This window comes from Salvelinus namaycush, chromosome 20 (genome assembly GCF_016432855.1).
Source record: "Salvelinus namaycush isolate Seneca chromosome 20, SaNama_1.0, whole genome shotgun sequence".
NCBI lineage: Eukaryota > Metazoa > Chordata > Actinopteri > Salmoniformes > Salmonidae > Salvelinus > Salvelinus namaycush.
Genome location: NC_052326.1, coordinates 26,836,968 through 26,853,961, shown reverse-complemented (window position 1 = coordinate 26,853,961; position 16,994 = coordinate 26,836,968). Strand labels below are relative to the sequence as shown.

General features: G+C 42.7%; 1 protein-coding gene across 2 annotated transcripts in view; it reads left to right on the top strand.

The window, feature by feature from the left end:
• Positions 1 to 4,705: 4,705 nt before the first annotated feature.
• The window catches only part of dstyk (dual serine/threonine and tyrosine protein kinase), a 35,482-nt gene continuing 23,193 nt past the window's right edge, over positions 4,706 to 16,994 (top strand). The window contains exons 1-3 of one of the 2 annotated variants that reach the window (XM_039015940.1): positions 4,706 to 5,122; positions 5,734 to 5,956; positions 10,231 to 10,640. In XM_039015940.1, coding sequence (XP_038871868.1) covers positions 5,752 to 5,956; positions 10,231 to 10,640 — 615 coding nt within the window. In that variant the 5' untranslated portion in view covers positions 4,706 to 5,122; positions 5,734 to 5,751. Of the gene's footprint in view, positions 5,123 to 5,323; positions 5,957 to 10,230; positions 10,641 to 16,994 lie in introns of both variants that reach the window. The other variant, XM_039015938.1, reaches the window with a different exon arrangement.

Here is a 16,994-nt window from a genome sequence, read left to right as displayed (position 1 = left end):
CTCAAGTATAGCATGAAGCAAACAGTGTTACAACACATCTAGTACCACTTTGTATAATTATTTCTTACATCTTCAAAAATGAAATACATTTGTATTCAACGCGTGCCTTGCGCAAACCTGCGTGTTTGTATTCAGTGTGTGACTGTCAAACCTCAGCTGGACTAAAAAAGGTGGGTGGGGTCAAACGTTTGACTCCGACCACATTGAGACCGGCCCTGGATTGCACACTGCAGTCAGGTGTACTTGTCGGGACTTGCACTTTCCAAAGGAAGGGGCAGAGATTCGCAAAATTTCTGTATTTGAAATACGAATTTCAATTTTGAGTATTTTGTCATTTGTAGTACACTGGGCTGAACTAAACTCCAATGTATTTTGTAACAAGATACTTTAGAGAGCTGTAATTTATAGTGTAGCTAACTGACCCTCTCTGCCCAGTCATCGCCATTTACCCGTTGTCTCACCCGTTGTCTTAGCTCTCCCAATCAACACCTGTGATTGCTTTATACCTTTCTCAATATGCCTTGTATACTGTTTAGGGCAGCTCTCATTGTTTTATTTTACTGCGGAGCCCCTAGTCCTGCTCAACATGCCTCAGATAGCCCCCTTGTCCCACCCCCCACACATACGGAGCCCACACTTAGCTTAACTGGCGCCTCCAGAGATGCAACCTCTCTCATCGTCACTCAATGCCTAGGTTTACCCCCATTGTACTCGCACCCTACCATACCCATGTCTGTACACTATGCCCTGAATCTATCCTACCACGCCCACGCTCCTTTTATTCTCTGTTCCCAAAGCACTAGACGACCAGTTCTTATAGCCTTTAGCCGTACCCTCATCCTACTCCTCCTCTGTTCCTCTGGTGATGTAGAGATCAACCCAGGCCATGTGTGTCCCCAGGCACTCTCATTTGTTGACTTCAACTGTAAAAGCCTTGGGTTCATGAATGTTAACATCAGAAGCCTTCTCCCTAAGTTTGCTTTATTCACTGCTTTAGCACACTCCGCCAACCCTGATGTCCTAGCAGTGTCTGAATCCTGGCTTAGGAAGGCCACCAAAAATTCTGAAATTTCCACCGCCAATTACAACATTTCCGTCAAGACAGAACTGCTAAAGGGGGCGGAATTGCAATCTACTGTAGAGATAGCCTGCAGAGTTCTGTCATACTATCCAGGTCCGTGCCTAAACAGTTCAAGCTTCTACTTTTAAAGATCCATCTCTCCAGAAATAAGTCCCTCACTGTTGCCGCTTGTTATAGACCCCACTCAGCTCTCAGCTGTGCCCTGGACACCATATGTCAATTGATTGCCCCCCCTCTATCGTCAGAGTTCGTACTGCTCGGTGACCTAAACTGGGATAAACTCATCCCGTTTTACAATCTAAGCTAGATGCCCTCAATCTCACACAAATTATCAAGGAACCTACCAGGTACAACCCTAAATCCGTAACCATGGGCACCCTCATAGATATCATCCTGACAAACTTGCCCTATAAATACACCTCTGCTGTTTTCAACCAGGATCTCAGCGATCACTGCCTGCGCCCGTTATGGGTCCGCGGTCAAACGACCACCCCTCATCACTGTCAAACGCTCCCTAAAACACTTTAGTGAGCAGGCCTTTCTAATCGACCTGGCGCGGGTATCCTGGAAGGATATTGACCTCATCCCGTCAGTAGAGGATGCATGGTTGTTCTTTAAAAGTGCTTTCCTCACCATCTTAAATAAGCATGCCCCATTCAAAAAATGTAGAACTAAGAACCGATATAGCCCTTGGTTCACCCCAGACTTGGCTGCTCTTGACCAGCATAAAAACACCCTGTGGCATACTGCACTAGCTTCGAATAGTCCCCGCGATATGCAACTTTTCAGGGAAGTCAGGAACCAATACACACAGTCAGTTAGGAGACACTGTAAAGTCCATGGAGAATAAGAGTACCTCCTCCCAGCTGCCCACTGCACTGAGACTAGGAAACACTGTCACCACTGATAAATCCACAATAATCGATAATTTCAATAGGCATTTCTTTACGGCTGGCCATGCTTTCCACCTGGCTACCCCAACCCTGGCCAACAGCTCAGCCCCCCCGCTTCTCCTTCACCCAAATCCAGACAGCTGATGTTCTGAAAGAGCTGCAAAATCTGGATCACTACAAATCAGCTAGGCTAGACAATCTGGACCATTTCTTCCTAAAATTATCCACCGCCATTGTTGCAACCCCTATTACTAGTCTGTTCACCCTCTCTTTTGTATCGTCTGAGATTCCTAAAGATTGGAAAGCGGCGCGGTCATCCCCCTCTTCAAAGGGGGAGAGACTCTAGACCCAAACTGCTACAGACCTATATCCATCCTGCCCTGCCTTTCTAAAGTCTTCGAAAGCCAAGTGAACAAACAGATCACCGACCATTTCAAATCCCACTGTACCTTCTCCGCTATGCAATCTGGTTTCCGAGCTGGTCACGGGTGCACCTCAGCCACGCTCAAGGTCCTAAACAATATCATAACCGCCATCGATAAAAGACAGTACTGTGCAGCCGTCTTCATTGACCTGGCCAAGGCTTTCAACTCTGTCAATCACCATATTCTTATCGGCAGACTCAACAGCCTTGGTTTCTCAAATGACTGCCTCGCCTGGATCACCAACTACTTCTCAGATGGAGTTCAGTGTGTCAAATCGGAAGGCCTATTGTCCGGACCTCTGGCAGTCTCTATGGGGGTGCCACAGGGTTCAATTCTTGGGCAGACTCTTTTCTCTGTATATATCAATGATGTCGCTCTTGCAACGGGTAATTCTTTGATCCACCTATGCAGACGACACCATTCTGTATACATCTGGCCCCTCTTTGGACACTGTGTTAACAAACCTCCAAACGAGCTTCAACGCCATACAACACTCCTCTCGTGGCCTCCAACTGCTCTTAAATGCTAGTAAAACAAAATGCATGCTCTTCAACCGATCGCTGCCCGCACCCGCCCGCCTGACCAGCATCACTACTCTGGACGGTTCTGACTTAGAATATGTGGACAACTTTAAATACCTAGGTGTCTGGCTAGACTGTAAACTCTCCTTCCAGACTCACATTAAGCATCTCCAATCCAAAGTTAAATCTAGAAAGCCTCCTTCACTCATGCTGCCAAACATACCCTCGTAAAACTGACTATCCTACCGATCCTAGACTTCGACGATGTCATTTACAAAATAGCCTCCAACACTCTACTCAGAAAATTGGATGCAGTCTATCACAGTGCCATCCTTTTGGTCACCAAAGCCCCATATACTACCCACCACTGCGACCTGTATGCTCTCGTTGGCTGGTCCTCGCTACATATTCGTTGCCAAACCCACTGGCTCCAGGTCATCTATAAGTCTTTAGTAGGTAAAGCTCTGCCTTATCTCAGCTCACTTGTCACCATAGCAACACCCACCCACAGCACACGCTCCAGCAGGTATATTTCACTGGTCATCCCCAAAGCCAACACCTCCTTTGGCCGCCTTTCCTTACAGTTCTCTGCTGCCAATGACTGGAACGAATTGCAAAAATCACTGAAGTTGTAGACTTATATCTCCCTCACTAACTTCAAGCGTCAGCTGTCAGAGCAGCTATACACAGCCCATCTGTAAATAGCCCATGCAACCAACTACCTACCTCATCCCCATATTTGTTTTTGTTTTACTGCTCTTTTGCACCCCAGTATTTCTACTTGCACATCCTCATCTGCACATATATCACTTCAGTGTAAATTGCTAAATTGTAATTCCTTCGCCACTTTTGGCCTATTTATTGCCTTACCTCCTTACTTCATTTGCACGCACTGTATACATATTTTTCTATTGTGTTATTGACTGTACGTTTGTTTATCCCATGTGTAACTCTGTTGTTTATGTCGCACTGTTTTGCTTTATCTTGGCCAGGTCGCAGTTGTAAATGAGAATTTGTTCTCAACTGGCCTACCTGGTTAAATAAAAGTGAAATAAATTATTCTCATTGAGTATTATTCTCATTGACCTCTGCCTGACATCAATAATAATACCCAGTGTTGCTTGCAATTCATTTTGGTATGTTCATTTTCATATATACACTTACATTTTGGTCATTTAGCCAACACTCTTATCCAGAGTTATTTACAGTCAGTGAATTCAACTAAGGTAGATAAACGTCAACATATAACAGTTATAGCAAGTAAAACGTTTCTGTAACCATTACTGAGAATGTTGTTGCTCTTCGGGCCAGCTAGTTAAAAATGTAGGTTATTTCTATATCTTAAAATACATGTATTTTAATTAAATACAAGTATTTTGTAGTTCATTTTAATACATTGATCATTATTGTATTTTATAATTATATTTTGTCATTTTTGTCCATCCCTGGGAAGTTAGTAGTTTAAGTGTTCGATTGACAGTCGCATGGACCCAAATTCCAATTCACTGCAACACCAAACCTCTAAATTCAGCCTCCCAGATAATACTGTTTCTCACACGTTGCCCTGTCAGAGAAAGAGAATGGAAAACCTGAGCCTCTTTGTCCCTGAGTACCGTACATCCTAAATAATATATCGTGGACAGACTGCGTAAATGTAAATAAAACATTAATTTAATCGAGCAAATTTTAGTCTGGGTTAAACGAGATTACGTCCTAACAGTAGCAAATTAATCCATGTTCTCTGGGCAGAAGAACTACATATCCCAGAAGGCAATAGAGAAACATTGTCCTTCCCCAAGTAACTACTGTAGCTAGCTAGGTACTTTCGAACTGTCTGTGTTTGTTTTAAGAGAGTGCTGCTAAACTGTAACATTCCAAATGTTTATCCCCTCGAGTGATGGTAATACCTTTTTTCTAGCATTCATTGAAGACTGAGGAGCGTAGCGACAGACATCTTTATCACAACTGTGATTGACAGCGAGCGAGTTTGTTTTGCTAGCTAATTAGCCATCTCTTCCGTGGAATCTCGGATAAGCCAGCAAATTAGCAGTAACTCGCTAGTTCATGTAGCACCAGTCGAAAAGGTTACCCGAGGGAGCTAACGACAACGTCGGCTGGGGTAATGGGTCTGCTGTCTTGAAACATTAACTTGGAATACGATGCCTGGCTTGCTGGCTAGTAGGATAGGAACTGGATAGGAAGGTAAGTAAGGCTACTAGTACGGGAGCTAGCTAACGTTAACTATCTCACATAACTGAGACACTGCTAGCTAGGGCTGGAAAGAAGTTGGCAAGTTCGATAGCTAACTTTAGCTAAGACAGTCGTTTGCTAGAGGACACTGGTTATCAAACTAGCTATATGCCGTTCAATGTTTGTCATGCCATGTTTTGTTTGTGTGGACAGTGTGATGCAGTGATTTTGCTCCGGAATTCCCCACGGCAGTAACGTTGCCCACTAGCACTGCGATATCACTTGCACAATCGGCCCTTTAAATTAACAGTGGACTTTTTGGACTGTTGATGTCTGAAATCCATAACCCAGGGCACAACCTAGAAGTCAAATAAGCAGACATTAGTGATACTGATGCAAATAATTGAACAACAGTGGAAATCTGAATAAGTGAGACCATAGAGAATTCACTGAAACGGAGCAGCAAATCACATTGACGCTCACTCCTTGCGCTCTTGTCCAATAACTTGCAATGGCAATTACAACTTGAAGACTGGGTTCATTTGCATACCATATTCGGTTGGAAGTTCAAAAGGTGGTAGCAGTAAAGAGAAGAGCGTTCTCCCTATTGTGCCTCATTTCAGACTCGAATACCTACTGCAATGGAGGTGGTAGGTGGGGGAAATTTGCAGAAAGTCACTCCTTTAGCTAGAGAATTATCCCGGATTTTCAACAGCTACAATAAACACTCCATACAACTGAAAAAGAATCTGAAGGAGACCAACGCATTTTTCCGGGAAATAAAACGCAACTACAGTAACGCCTGCGCATCGGCCGCCAGCTCGGAGGCAGCTGCTCTGGAGGCAGGTAAGAATGTAAACCTGTTCACATTTGTTACCTATAATTACCGCTTTTCTCGGCATCATCACAACAGAATGTTCAGTAAAACTTCCACATTCCTCAGAAAATGGCATGCTTATCCAAACATGCATATCTAACTATACCATATTAAATGATTAGGTTGTCACATCATGTCACACACACTTCAGTACTTGAAGTTACTTTTATCCAAGCAGCTACAGTACTAGCATTATAATATGCCTGTCACTGAAGGACCCTGGCTGATTCTTTTACATTCTACAGACTTTGCCTTCATTGAGAGCCACCACTCAACACGTTTTGGAATGTGCTTATTGGTTCCAGTGTGAAACCCTATTAACTTTGGACAAGCCCCATAAACATATCAGACTACAAGCAGAGGAATGTCAGTCATTCTAGAATGAGTTTGAGTGGGAACTCTTCTGATTGTGGTCATTCAAGGAGGATTGAATTAGGTACAGCAGACTCTGCACATCCCATAATGTTCCAATTAGGAATGTGCACAAGTGCTGCTGATGTCAGGCAATTCCTAAAGGGCCCACAGGTTTCTGACCTGTACCCTATTCATATACGGTGGTGGGATGGCAAATACAGGTGGATATTGTTAATAATTTAACTGTGTTCTGAATGGGAATAATGAGGTAGGGTAAATGGCCTATTCCCTCACAGGAAAAAAACAACTGTTTGCCGGACAGAGATTTATTTTGCAACACGTCGACTGTAGAAAATGCATTAAATAGGATTTAGAGGGAAATTAACAGATTAGGGCCAGCTAAAGTCTATCTCCCCAGCATGCTGAGATTCCCTCTTAAGAAAGAACTGAGGCAAAAGGAAACATGTAATGATGATAAATAACATAGTAGGCTACATATCCACATGCTGTAAGCCATCCTAATTTCATAATTTTAAACTCTGCACTAGTCACTGCACTAGTTCATTTGGGGATAGCCTGAGCTTGAAATGTGTGTGGGCTGATGAGCAGGGTGTGAGTGTGATTCTCACGTTCCTGTCTAGGAGATGTGAGTTCTTTTGAGCCACTGTCTAATAGGGCTGTCATTCAAGCCCAACCTACCTGTCCACTAAGGTATGTTGGTGGGGTTAGTGTCACCACTACACACATTTACACACACATTTACCAAGAATGTTTCAAATTTCATGTGAAAAGCAAATCTATCCTTTCCATCAAGTAGGGCTGTAAATATCTCTTTCAGTCTAACAACAAACCACAGAGAGGTTGCCATGCCAGATGACATGTTTCAAGCTCTAGTAACATGCTACAAAATGTGACCAGTCATCACTGAATGGAAAGTGCAGCTGTTTAACCTAATTCCAAGTGGATGTTTTTATTAAGCCTATAGGCCATTTTTATACAAAACCTTATGAACTCAGTCACCGCCTTTAGAATCAGACACATACACAGACACACACACACACACACACACACGGCTGGTCTTTCTGGCCTCAATTAAAAACCTTATGAATGCCATAGTTGTGATAAAATGAGCTGCCACCTCCTTAAGCAAGGTGTCTTAAGTGAACTTGAATAAAATACCTAATTAGATGTAGAAAACAGTACAGTAGGTATATTTTTTTAAATGAAATTACTGTGGTTCAATCATTCATTGGATTATAAGGCCTACTGCGTGCAAAATGTTTTAGGCCAAACACCATGCAGAGTAATACAAGATAAACAGCTGCAGAGGAAACAGTGGCAGGTTGGAGAAAGAGGGAGTGAATGAATATAAGGGGTGGGGAGGGAAAGAGCGAAACAGAGTAGAGCAGTCCATTGCTGGCATTGTCTTTGTCTGTTGTATAACTGCTTTAGAACGTGACTCCGCATCATGGAGGATTATGACCATTTCCTGTGATTCATTTAGGTTGAAGATGACAAAGGTTAAAACAACGGGATTCTAATATCCCATAACTCTGCAACAATGGGGAAGAATTCTAAACAATGGGACTAGCAATGCGAGTGAAAATTACGAAAGGGAATATTAGCAGTACAGAAAGTTCGCCATCAAAGTGGAAAATAAACACAATTATAGTGCATTTCAGCTAACTACTCAGCAAATGCATAGCATAACGGTTTTATTGTCATTCTAATAATTTAAACGTTTTTCAAATGATCTACAGCCACTTTATTACTTGATTTCCCGACCGCTGGTCACGTTTTCTATGCTAATCCTGTAGAATCAGCAACGGCGCTGGTTCAATTATAAAAAATAGATATATTTATTGAACGCTCCCGCATGGACTTATTACGTTGTCTTAACCTGTATGTGCATTCGGAAAGTATTCAGACCCCTTGACTTTTTCTACATTTTGTTATGTTACAGCCTTATTCTAAAATGTATTAAATCGTTTCCCCCCCCCCCCATCATTCTACACACAATACCCCATAATGACAAAGCGAAAACAGGTTTTTAGAAATGTTTTTAAATTTATACAAAATTAAAAACTGAAATCACATTTACATAGGTATTCAGACACTTTGCTATGCGACTTGAAATTGAGCTCAGGTGAATCCTGTTTCCATTGATCATCCTTGAGATGTTTCTACAACTTGATTGGAGTCCACCTGTGGTAAATTCAATTGATTGAACATGATTTGGAAAAGCACAGTTGACAGCACATGTCAGAGCAAAAACCAACCATTGAGATCGAAGGAATTGTCTGTAGAGCTCCAAGACAGGATTGTGTCGAGGCACATATCTGGGGAAAGGTACCAAAACATTTCTGCAGCATTGAAGGTCCCCAAGAACAGTGGCCTCCATCATTCTTAAATGGAAGAAGTTTGGAACCACCAAGACTCTTCCTAGAGCTGGCTGCCCGGCCAAACTGAGCAATCGGGGGAGAAGGGCCTTGGTCAGGGAGGTGACCAAGAACCCGATGGTAACTCTGACAGAGTTCCTTAGTGGAGAAGGGAGAACCTTCCAGAAGGACAAACATCTCTGCAGCACTCCACCAATCAGGCCTTTATGGTAGAGTGGCCAGATGGAAGCCACTCCTCAGTAAAAAGCACATGACAGCCCGCTTGGAGTTTGCCAAAAGGCACCAAAAGACTCTCAGACCATGAGAAACAAGATTCTCTGGTCTGATGAAACCAAGATTGAACTCTTTGGCCTGAATTGCAAGCGTCACATCTGGAGGAAACCTGGCACCATCCCTACTGTGAAGCGTGGTGGTGGCAGCATCATGCTGTGGGGATGTTTTTCAGTGGCAGAGACTGGGAGACTAGTCAGGATCGAGGGAAAGATGAACGGAGCTAAGTACAGAGATCCTTGATGAAAACCTGCTCCAGAGCGCTCATGACCTCAGACTGGGGTGAGGGATCATCTTCCAACAGGACAACGACCCTAAGCACACAGCCAAGACAACGCAGGAGGGGCTTCAGGACAAGTCTCTTAATGTCCTTGAGTGGCCTAGTCAGAGCCCGTACTTGAACCTGATCGAACCTCCTCTGGATAGACCTGAAAATAGCTGTGCTGCAATACTCCTCGTCCAACTTGACAGAGCTTGAGAGGATCTGCAGAGAAGAATGGGAGAAACTCCCGAAATACAGGTGTGCCAAGCTTGTAGCGTCTTACCCAAGAAGCCTCTAGGCTGTAATAGCTGCTTAAAGTATTTCAACAAAGTACTGAGTAAAGGGTCTGAATACTTATGTAAATGAAAACATTTTTTAAAACCTGTTTTTGCTTTGTCATTTTGGGCTATTGTGTGTAGATAGAGAGGGGAAACTAATTAATAATTTTTCGAATAAGGCTGTAAAGTAACAAAGTGGAAAAAGTCAAGGGGTCTGAATACTTTCCGAACACACTGTATTTTCCACCTAATGATGAACCAGGATTGAATTGGTTGTGCTGTTAATATGGGTTGCCACAGAGATGGGTCAGGAGATAACAGACAAGGGCTTAAGGAGGGGCTTTGAAGTAAACACAATAGATTCTCCCTCTGGCATTTCCTATGCCAGAAGTGCAGAGACAGAGAGATGCAAGACACCAGTTCACAACAGGTTCAGTTATTTCTCTATTGCAAGCCAATCCGTTGGAATTTGCTCCCACTCAAAGTGGGATATTAGATGGTGTTATAACATTACATTGTATTATCAACGTATGCAGATTTTTACTAGGCCTAATCCCTGAAGAAAAAGGCTTCTTCCTTACCCCTCAGAAGGGAGAGGGACAACAACTCATGCCCCCCCACCACCATTACTATTCCCTGTTCCCTTCTATACACCCATATGTTGTTGTCCCTTCTCTTAGGCCAGCTGAGCTGCATCTCCTTCCCCCGGCATGAGGAGGAGTTCCTGCAAAGCAACGTGGGCAGCGCCATCTACATCCTGGTACTTGGTCAGGACTGTGCCGCGCGCTACCAGCTGCTCAACTGCCTGCTGGGGGAGCGGCTCTTGCCCCTGGGGCCAGAGGCGGGCGAGGCCTGCGATGGCGTCCAAGGCACCTCCTGCAAGAGGAGGAAGCTGTGCTTCACCCACGGGCGCCAGACGCGACTCAGCCTGGCGCTACCCGGCCAGTATGAGCTGGTGCACCAGCTGGCGGCCCACTGCGGGCGCTGGGATACGGTTCCCCGGGAGGACCTGGAGATCCAGGAGGAGTGTGAGGACCCCGCCCATAGGCTGGCTGAGCTGGAGATCACCCTGCACCACCCTCTGCTACAGGTATACCTACATTTGCACATGCGAGGAGGATTCCGATGGTGGGAGTCTTGTTTATGTATTTGCAATGTAAGCCTACAGGAGAAATGGTCAAAGGTCCTTTTTACTTATTGGTATGCTCATTGACGTTACAGTTTTGATTTGATAAATGCCTGATTTGTTGGCTCGCATGAGAGTGAGTCTTTTGAGTTTTTGGCTTTGATTGATGATAGGACTAGTGGACTCCTCTACCAGGTGGACAGACACAGCCCATCATGCTCGGCTGACTAACATGCCTTGGTTTGTGGATTGCACTGTGCTTGCTTGTTGTCACGTGCGGGTTGAGAAAAGTGGCGCTTAATCCTTCAAACAAAGGCCTCGCTTAGCTGGTCGCCATGGAAGCCAGGCTCCTGACAGCCCTGAGACGTATGCGTTATCTAGGCACTGCCTGCACTGCCTTATAGTCCGCCCGGCCCCCCGCCCACCCTCACCTTACGTAATGGCACTGGGCTGGTGCGATTCACATGACCGGGGCACATAAGGAAAAAACTTCCAAAGTTAAACCCTTCACTGCTATGAGGAAGTTGCCATGGTTACGACTGGATCCTTCCAGCAGGGCACTGTTTGTTATCCCTTGTCATAATTTGCTGCCTGTGTTTTCTTTTATTTCTGTGTTTTGCCAAATTCATTATGATCGTAAGCTTCTTATTTGGAGCACAAAAAGCTGATATCAGGTTGCCCTGTCCTTAAGTTTTGTCGCTTTTGTGTTAAATTGGCGAGGCAGGATTCTGAGTATAAATGGAGTAGTGACGGAGCCAGTGTAGGTCATCACATATTGACTTATGTGATTACTCACACACATGAAATCAATCTTATGAAGTGGAATGCTCCCTTACCCATCTTATTTTTCCTGTTCTGTTTTCAGATAGGCTAAACAGGGTGCTATTGTTTACTCAATGATTAACAACACCTTACCTGAGAAGCTGCACAATTCTGGCTTGTATGTAATGTTTCTGACGCTTGTCAACCTAATTCATCTTGTCATGATAATGCAAACGCATGTGCCAGGTTGGGTAGGCTAGGCTGTGGTGTATTTAATAATGTAGTCAGAGCAGTAGTTCAAAGAGCTGCTGCTGCTGTTTAATCAGGGGGGCTAGAGGCTGGCAGGCAGGGAAGCAGCTCTCAGCCCACTGTGACATTCACACAGCCATGGCAGAATCAGAGCGCCCTGTTTTGGGAGGCCAGGAGATAAAAGGGCTAACTCATTAATTACCCTCCCCTCCTCTGGGCTCCCCACCCCTCTCTCCCCAGGTTAGCCACACAGTGACACACATGACTGGGGTAGTGCTAACCTATGTATGGATGCATTTCTCAGATAACCTCCCCGACATCAGTCTGCCACAAGTTCATATAGCCTAGAATGTCAGGCTTGTTTTCAACAATGGATCGAGACATCTTTAGCATAGACTCTCCAAGAATGCTGTTATTGGATCATACCAGTTTGAAGTGACAAACATTTATTAGGAACATTAGAAGTTTGAAAGCTTTTTAGATGTGTTTCTATATCTAAAGAATGTTTTCGACTGAGAATAAAAAATGATTGCTTACATATGCAGATTGTGGGTTGCAACCGTCCATTATTGTCTGATATAGGGGTTAATCCATTTGAATTCAATCACTTTTTGACAGCCTCCCTTAATAATAATAATAATAATAATAGTACTTTTGAGGGGTGCTTATATTTGTCCTGTTGCTGGAATTTTTTTGTTGTTGCATATCCCAAGTACCCCTGAAACACCCACAGTGAGCCTCAGGACTACCTGGCATGATGACTCCTTGCTGTCCCCAGTCCACCTGGCCGTGCTGCTGCTCCAGTTTCAACTGTTCTGCCTGCGGCTATGGAACCCTGACCTGTTCACCGGACGTGCTACCTGTCCCAGACCTGCTGTTTTCAACTCTCTAGATACAGCAGGAGCGGTAGAGATACTCTTAATGATCGGCTATGAAAAGCCAACTGACATTTACTCCTGAGGTGCTGACTTGTTGCACCCTCGACAACTACTGTGATTATTATTATTTGACCATGCTGGTAATTTATGAACATTTGAACATCTTGGCCATGTTCTGTTATAATCTCCACCCGGCACAGCCAGAAGAGGACTGGCCACCCCTCATAGCCTGGTTCCTCTCTAGGTTTCTTCCTAGGTTTTGGCCTTTCTAGGGAGTTTTTCCTAGCCGCCGTGCTTCTACACCTGCATTGCTTGCTGTTTGGGGTTTTAGGCTGGGTTTCTGTACAGCACTTTGAGATATCAGCTGATGTAAGAAGGGATAGTAAGAAGGGATATATATAAATACATTTGATTTGATTTGAGTGGGGTCACAGCCAGGGTTGCCATTGTGGAGCAATTGGGGTTAAGTGCCTTGCGCAAGGGCACTGCAACAGATTTTTTTCACCTTGTCGGTTCCGGTATTTGAACCAGCAACCTTTTTGATTCAAACAAAACTTTCCATACATGTTTGCCCATGGAAGAAGTGGTCAGAAAGTGACTTTTTGGACTTAAAGTGTGCTGAAAGTTGACCCATTTTGCATACCCACCATACCAGGAGACATCCATGTCTTCATCACTGGAAAAGATAAACGGTTGAGTTTGATATCATTTTTAAAATCTTACAAACAGGGTTGTCAAACTATTTTATAATTTTTTGAATTTTATTGTCATTATCTAAAAACGTGTAAACTCCGGTTTTGCACATGTTGTAGCTACTTTACATTATCTGAGGTTTTTTGTTGTACCTGCCATTGGTTGAGGCACAACATGCTCTCGAATACAGGGTGGGGGTAATTTCAATCATAGAAATAGGTCCATTCTATGAATTTTATCCCGTTAGACCACTGCAATTTAGCTGGCACACTATTGAAATGCACATTTTATTGACATGGCTGCCGGTCCACCCACGTCAAATGTCAACTTAAATGGTCATGTCTATTCTATGATCTATATTTTCTATGATTTCAATAGGTTTCCTATGGAGGATTGACAGTATAATTTAAAACAACAGATGTTCCCATTCAAGTCAACATTCTCTGATGTGTGGACCTCCATCCATCTTTGTGATACAAAAGTAGAAATTTCAGTGTTATTCCCATTTGAATACGTTTATCAGCCAAAACATGACACCCACCCTGTATTCCAGAGCATTTTGCGTCTGAACCGGTTGCGGGCACAACACAACCTCAGATGATGGAAAATACGGGTATGAGAATATAAAAACATCTGAGTTCACGTGTTTTTAGATGGTTGACGTTAAAGGTTAGAAAATGTTATTTTTTATTAACACATTTTTCCAGTAACTATAAAATAGTTTGACAGCGCTGTTTGTAAGCTTTTAAATGGTATCCATCTTAACTGTTTATCTTTTCCAGTGTTGATGATATGGATGTCTCATTGTATGCAAAATAGGTCAACTTTTTGCACCTTTATCTCTTTAATGTTTTGGCATTCAGGTCCAAAAAGTAACTTTCTGACCACTTCTACACTGGGCAAATATGTATGGAAGGTTTTGTTCAAATCAAAAGGGGTGCTGTCAAAAAGTGATTGAATTCAAATGGATTTACCCATAAGGGTGATAAAATAGTCTTCAAAATATCCCATAGATATTCAGCAGTTGGACTACATTTGGAAATTGACTGCATTATGGCAATTCAAACATTCTATTTATTTTGATTGGTTGTGAAGAAATGTTTGCACGCTATCTTTGTTCTAAAGAGACTGCTCAGTTGGCCAAAGCTCTTGTTTCTTGGAGACGGGACTGACTGTCTCCTTTGTGTGGCTGTGTTAGTCATTTCTCTCTCTCTCGCTCTTTTACAGTCTGCCCCCCCCCCCCCCCTCCATTTCTCTTCCTCTTTCCCTCGCACGCTCTCTCGTTCTATTTCTGTGGCTGTTACTGTGTAATTAATCAAACGTGGAGTGAAAATGTTTTCTTGCTTGGGTTTCTGTTGCCCTCCCATACCCTTTCCCATGACCAGACAGGTCTGTGTTTGTTTTTATGGTGGATGGCACTGGCAGCACATACTACATCTGAGTTTTGTCCCAGTTAGAAAAACAATAATGTGACTGGTAGTAGTGTATGTGGGGGCCAATGAGGATTGGATAAATATTGTGTACTACCCTGCATGTTTACTCAACCTAGGAATCTTTTTATTTAAACTCCAGTACAAAAATGAGTGTAAGGACATTTCTCATGCAAGAGAATGACACTTTTGTTGATACAGGTAACTGCCAAAATAAAGGAAGCACTTGAGTAAATGAGGGATCTGGTTGCTCTTGTATGGTGTGGGATTCATTTTCCTACCATGGTTTAGGTCCATTGAACCCTTTAGAGGGTAAGGTAAACACCAATAAATACACAGCCATTCAGTGGTCACTTTCAATCTATGGCGAATAATTTATATCCTGATGGGGTTGTCTCTTCCAGGATGACAATGCCCCCATCCACAGGGCACGAGTGGTCACTGAATGGTTAGATGAGAATGAAAATTATGTTAACCATATGCCATGGCCGTCTCAGTCACCAGATCTCAACCCAATTGAACACCTATAAGAAATTCTGGAGTGGCTCCTGAGACAGCGTTTTTCACCACCATCAACAAAACACCAAATTATGGAATTTCTCATGGAAGAATGGTATCACCTCCCTACAATAGAGTTCCAGACACTTGTAGAATGTATGCCACGGTGCATTGAATCTGTTCTGGCGGCTTGTGGTGGCCCAACGCCCTATTAACACATGTATTATTATTATTATTATTTAGGCATTTTTCATGATTTATACAGATAACACAGACAGAACAGGTAGAGGGCAAAACAAACACGGATCCCCTATCAAATCCAATCCAACCCCCCCCCCCCCCATGCTTTAACAGAGCCCAACTCCAAAACCAGACTTAAAGCAGGCATGATATACAGTGAGTAATATAACAAAAATTAAAATAACAAAGATATTATAAAACAAAGAGTAAAAATAGTGATACAAATTCTAATTTGGGTTGGTTTATGGAGTTATGAAATTAGCTGGTTCCAAGTCTTATACAAGAGATAGGAAAGGTTGTCAGATATTATAAAATGTGATTGCAGATCCCCTAATGGAGTAGCATATTTTCTCTAGCTTGAGATGTTGGATAAAGGAAGTTATGCAATGGTTAAAAGTAAGAGGGAACCGATCTTTCCACTTAAATAGTAGAAGACGTCTAGCTAGAAGAGTAGTACATGCCAGCATGTTGCCATAGAACTGTTTAGAGGGTCCTCCTGTGGTGCCACTCAATAGAACTGTTTAGAGGGGCCTCCAGTGGTGCCACTCCCAATAATGCAATAAAGGCAGAAGGTTTCACAGGTCTCGCAAAAATTGATATCCATAAATCTGTAGATTTCGGACATGTCCAAAACATGTGCAATAAAGTGTCAGGAGTTTGCTTATATCAGTCACAAGTGAGATCTATTTCTGGTCTAATCTTGGATTATTTAGCCTTTGAACAATGCAGCCGATTTAACTATTTTAAATTGAATTACAGCATGTCTTAGACATATAGATGAAGAATGTATTCTCAGAAGCATATTCTGCCAAATTTAATCTGAAAGTTCTTCACCTAAATACTCTTCCCATTGGTTCTTAAGAGTTAAGGGAATCCAGATTGTGCTAGTTTAACGTATAGATCAACCTTATGCCCCCTTTGATATAAGGGTTCACTTTAAAAAATATAATCTAGGTGGGTGTGATGGGAAGTGATTAGTGTATGAAGATACAAAACTACGCAATTGTAGGTATCTAAAGAAAGGGGATCTAAGAATATTGAACTTTTGTACTAACTGTTCAAAAGATGCAGAATCAAATCAAATCATGTATTTGTCACATACACATGGTTAGCAGGTGTTAATGCAAGTGTAGCGAAATGCTTGTGCTTCTAGTTCCGACCATGCAGTAATATCTAACAAGTAATATAACCTAACAATTTCACAACAACTACCGTATACACACAAGTGTAAAGGAATGAATACGAATATGTACATAAAAATATATAAATGAGTGATGGCTGAACGGCATAGGCAAGATGCAGTAGATGGTATAGAGTAAAGTATATGAGATGAGTAATGTAGGGTATGAAAACATATGAAGTGGCATTGTTTAAAGTGGCTAGTGATACATTTAATTACATCAAGATGTAGTAGATTCTATAGCGTACAGTATATACATATGAGATGAGTAATGTAGGGTAAGTAAACATTTATATAATATAAAGTGGCTAGTGATAAATTGATTACATACATTTTTCCATTATTAAAGTGGCTGGAGTTGAGTCAGTATGTTGGCAGCAGCCACTCA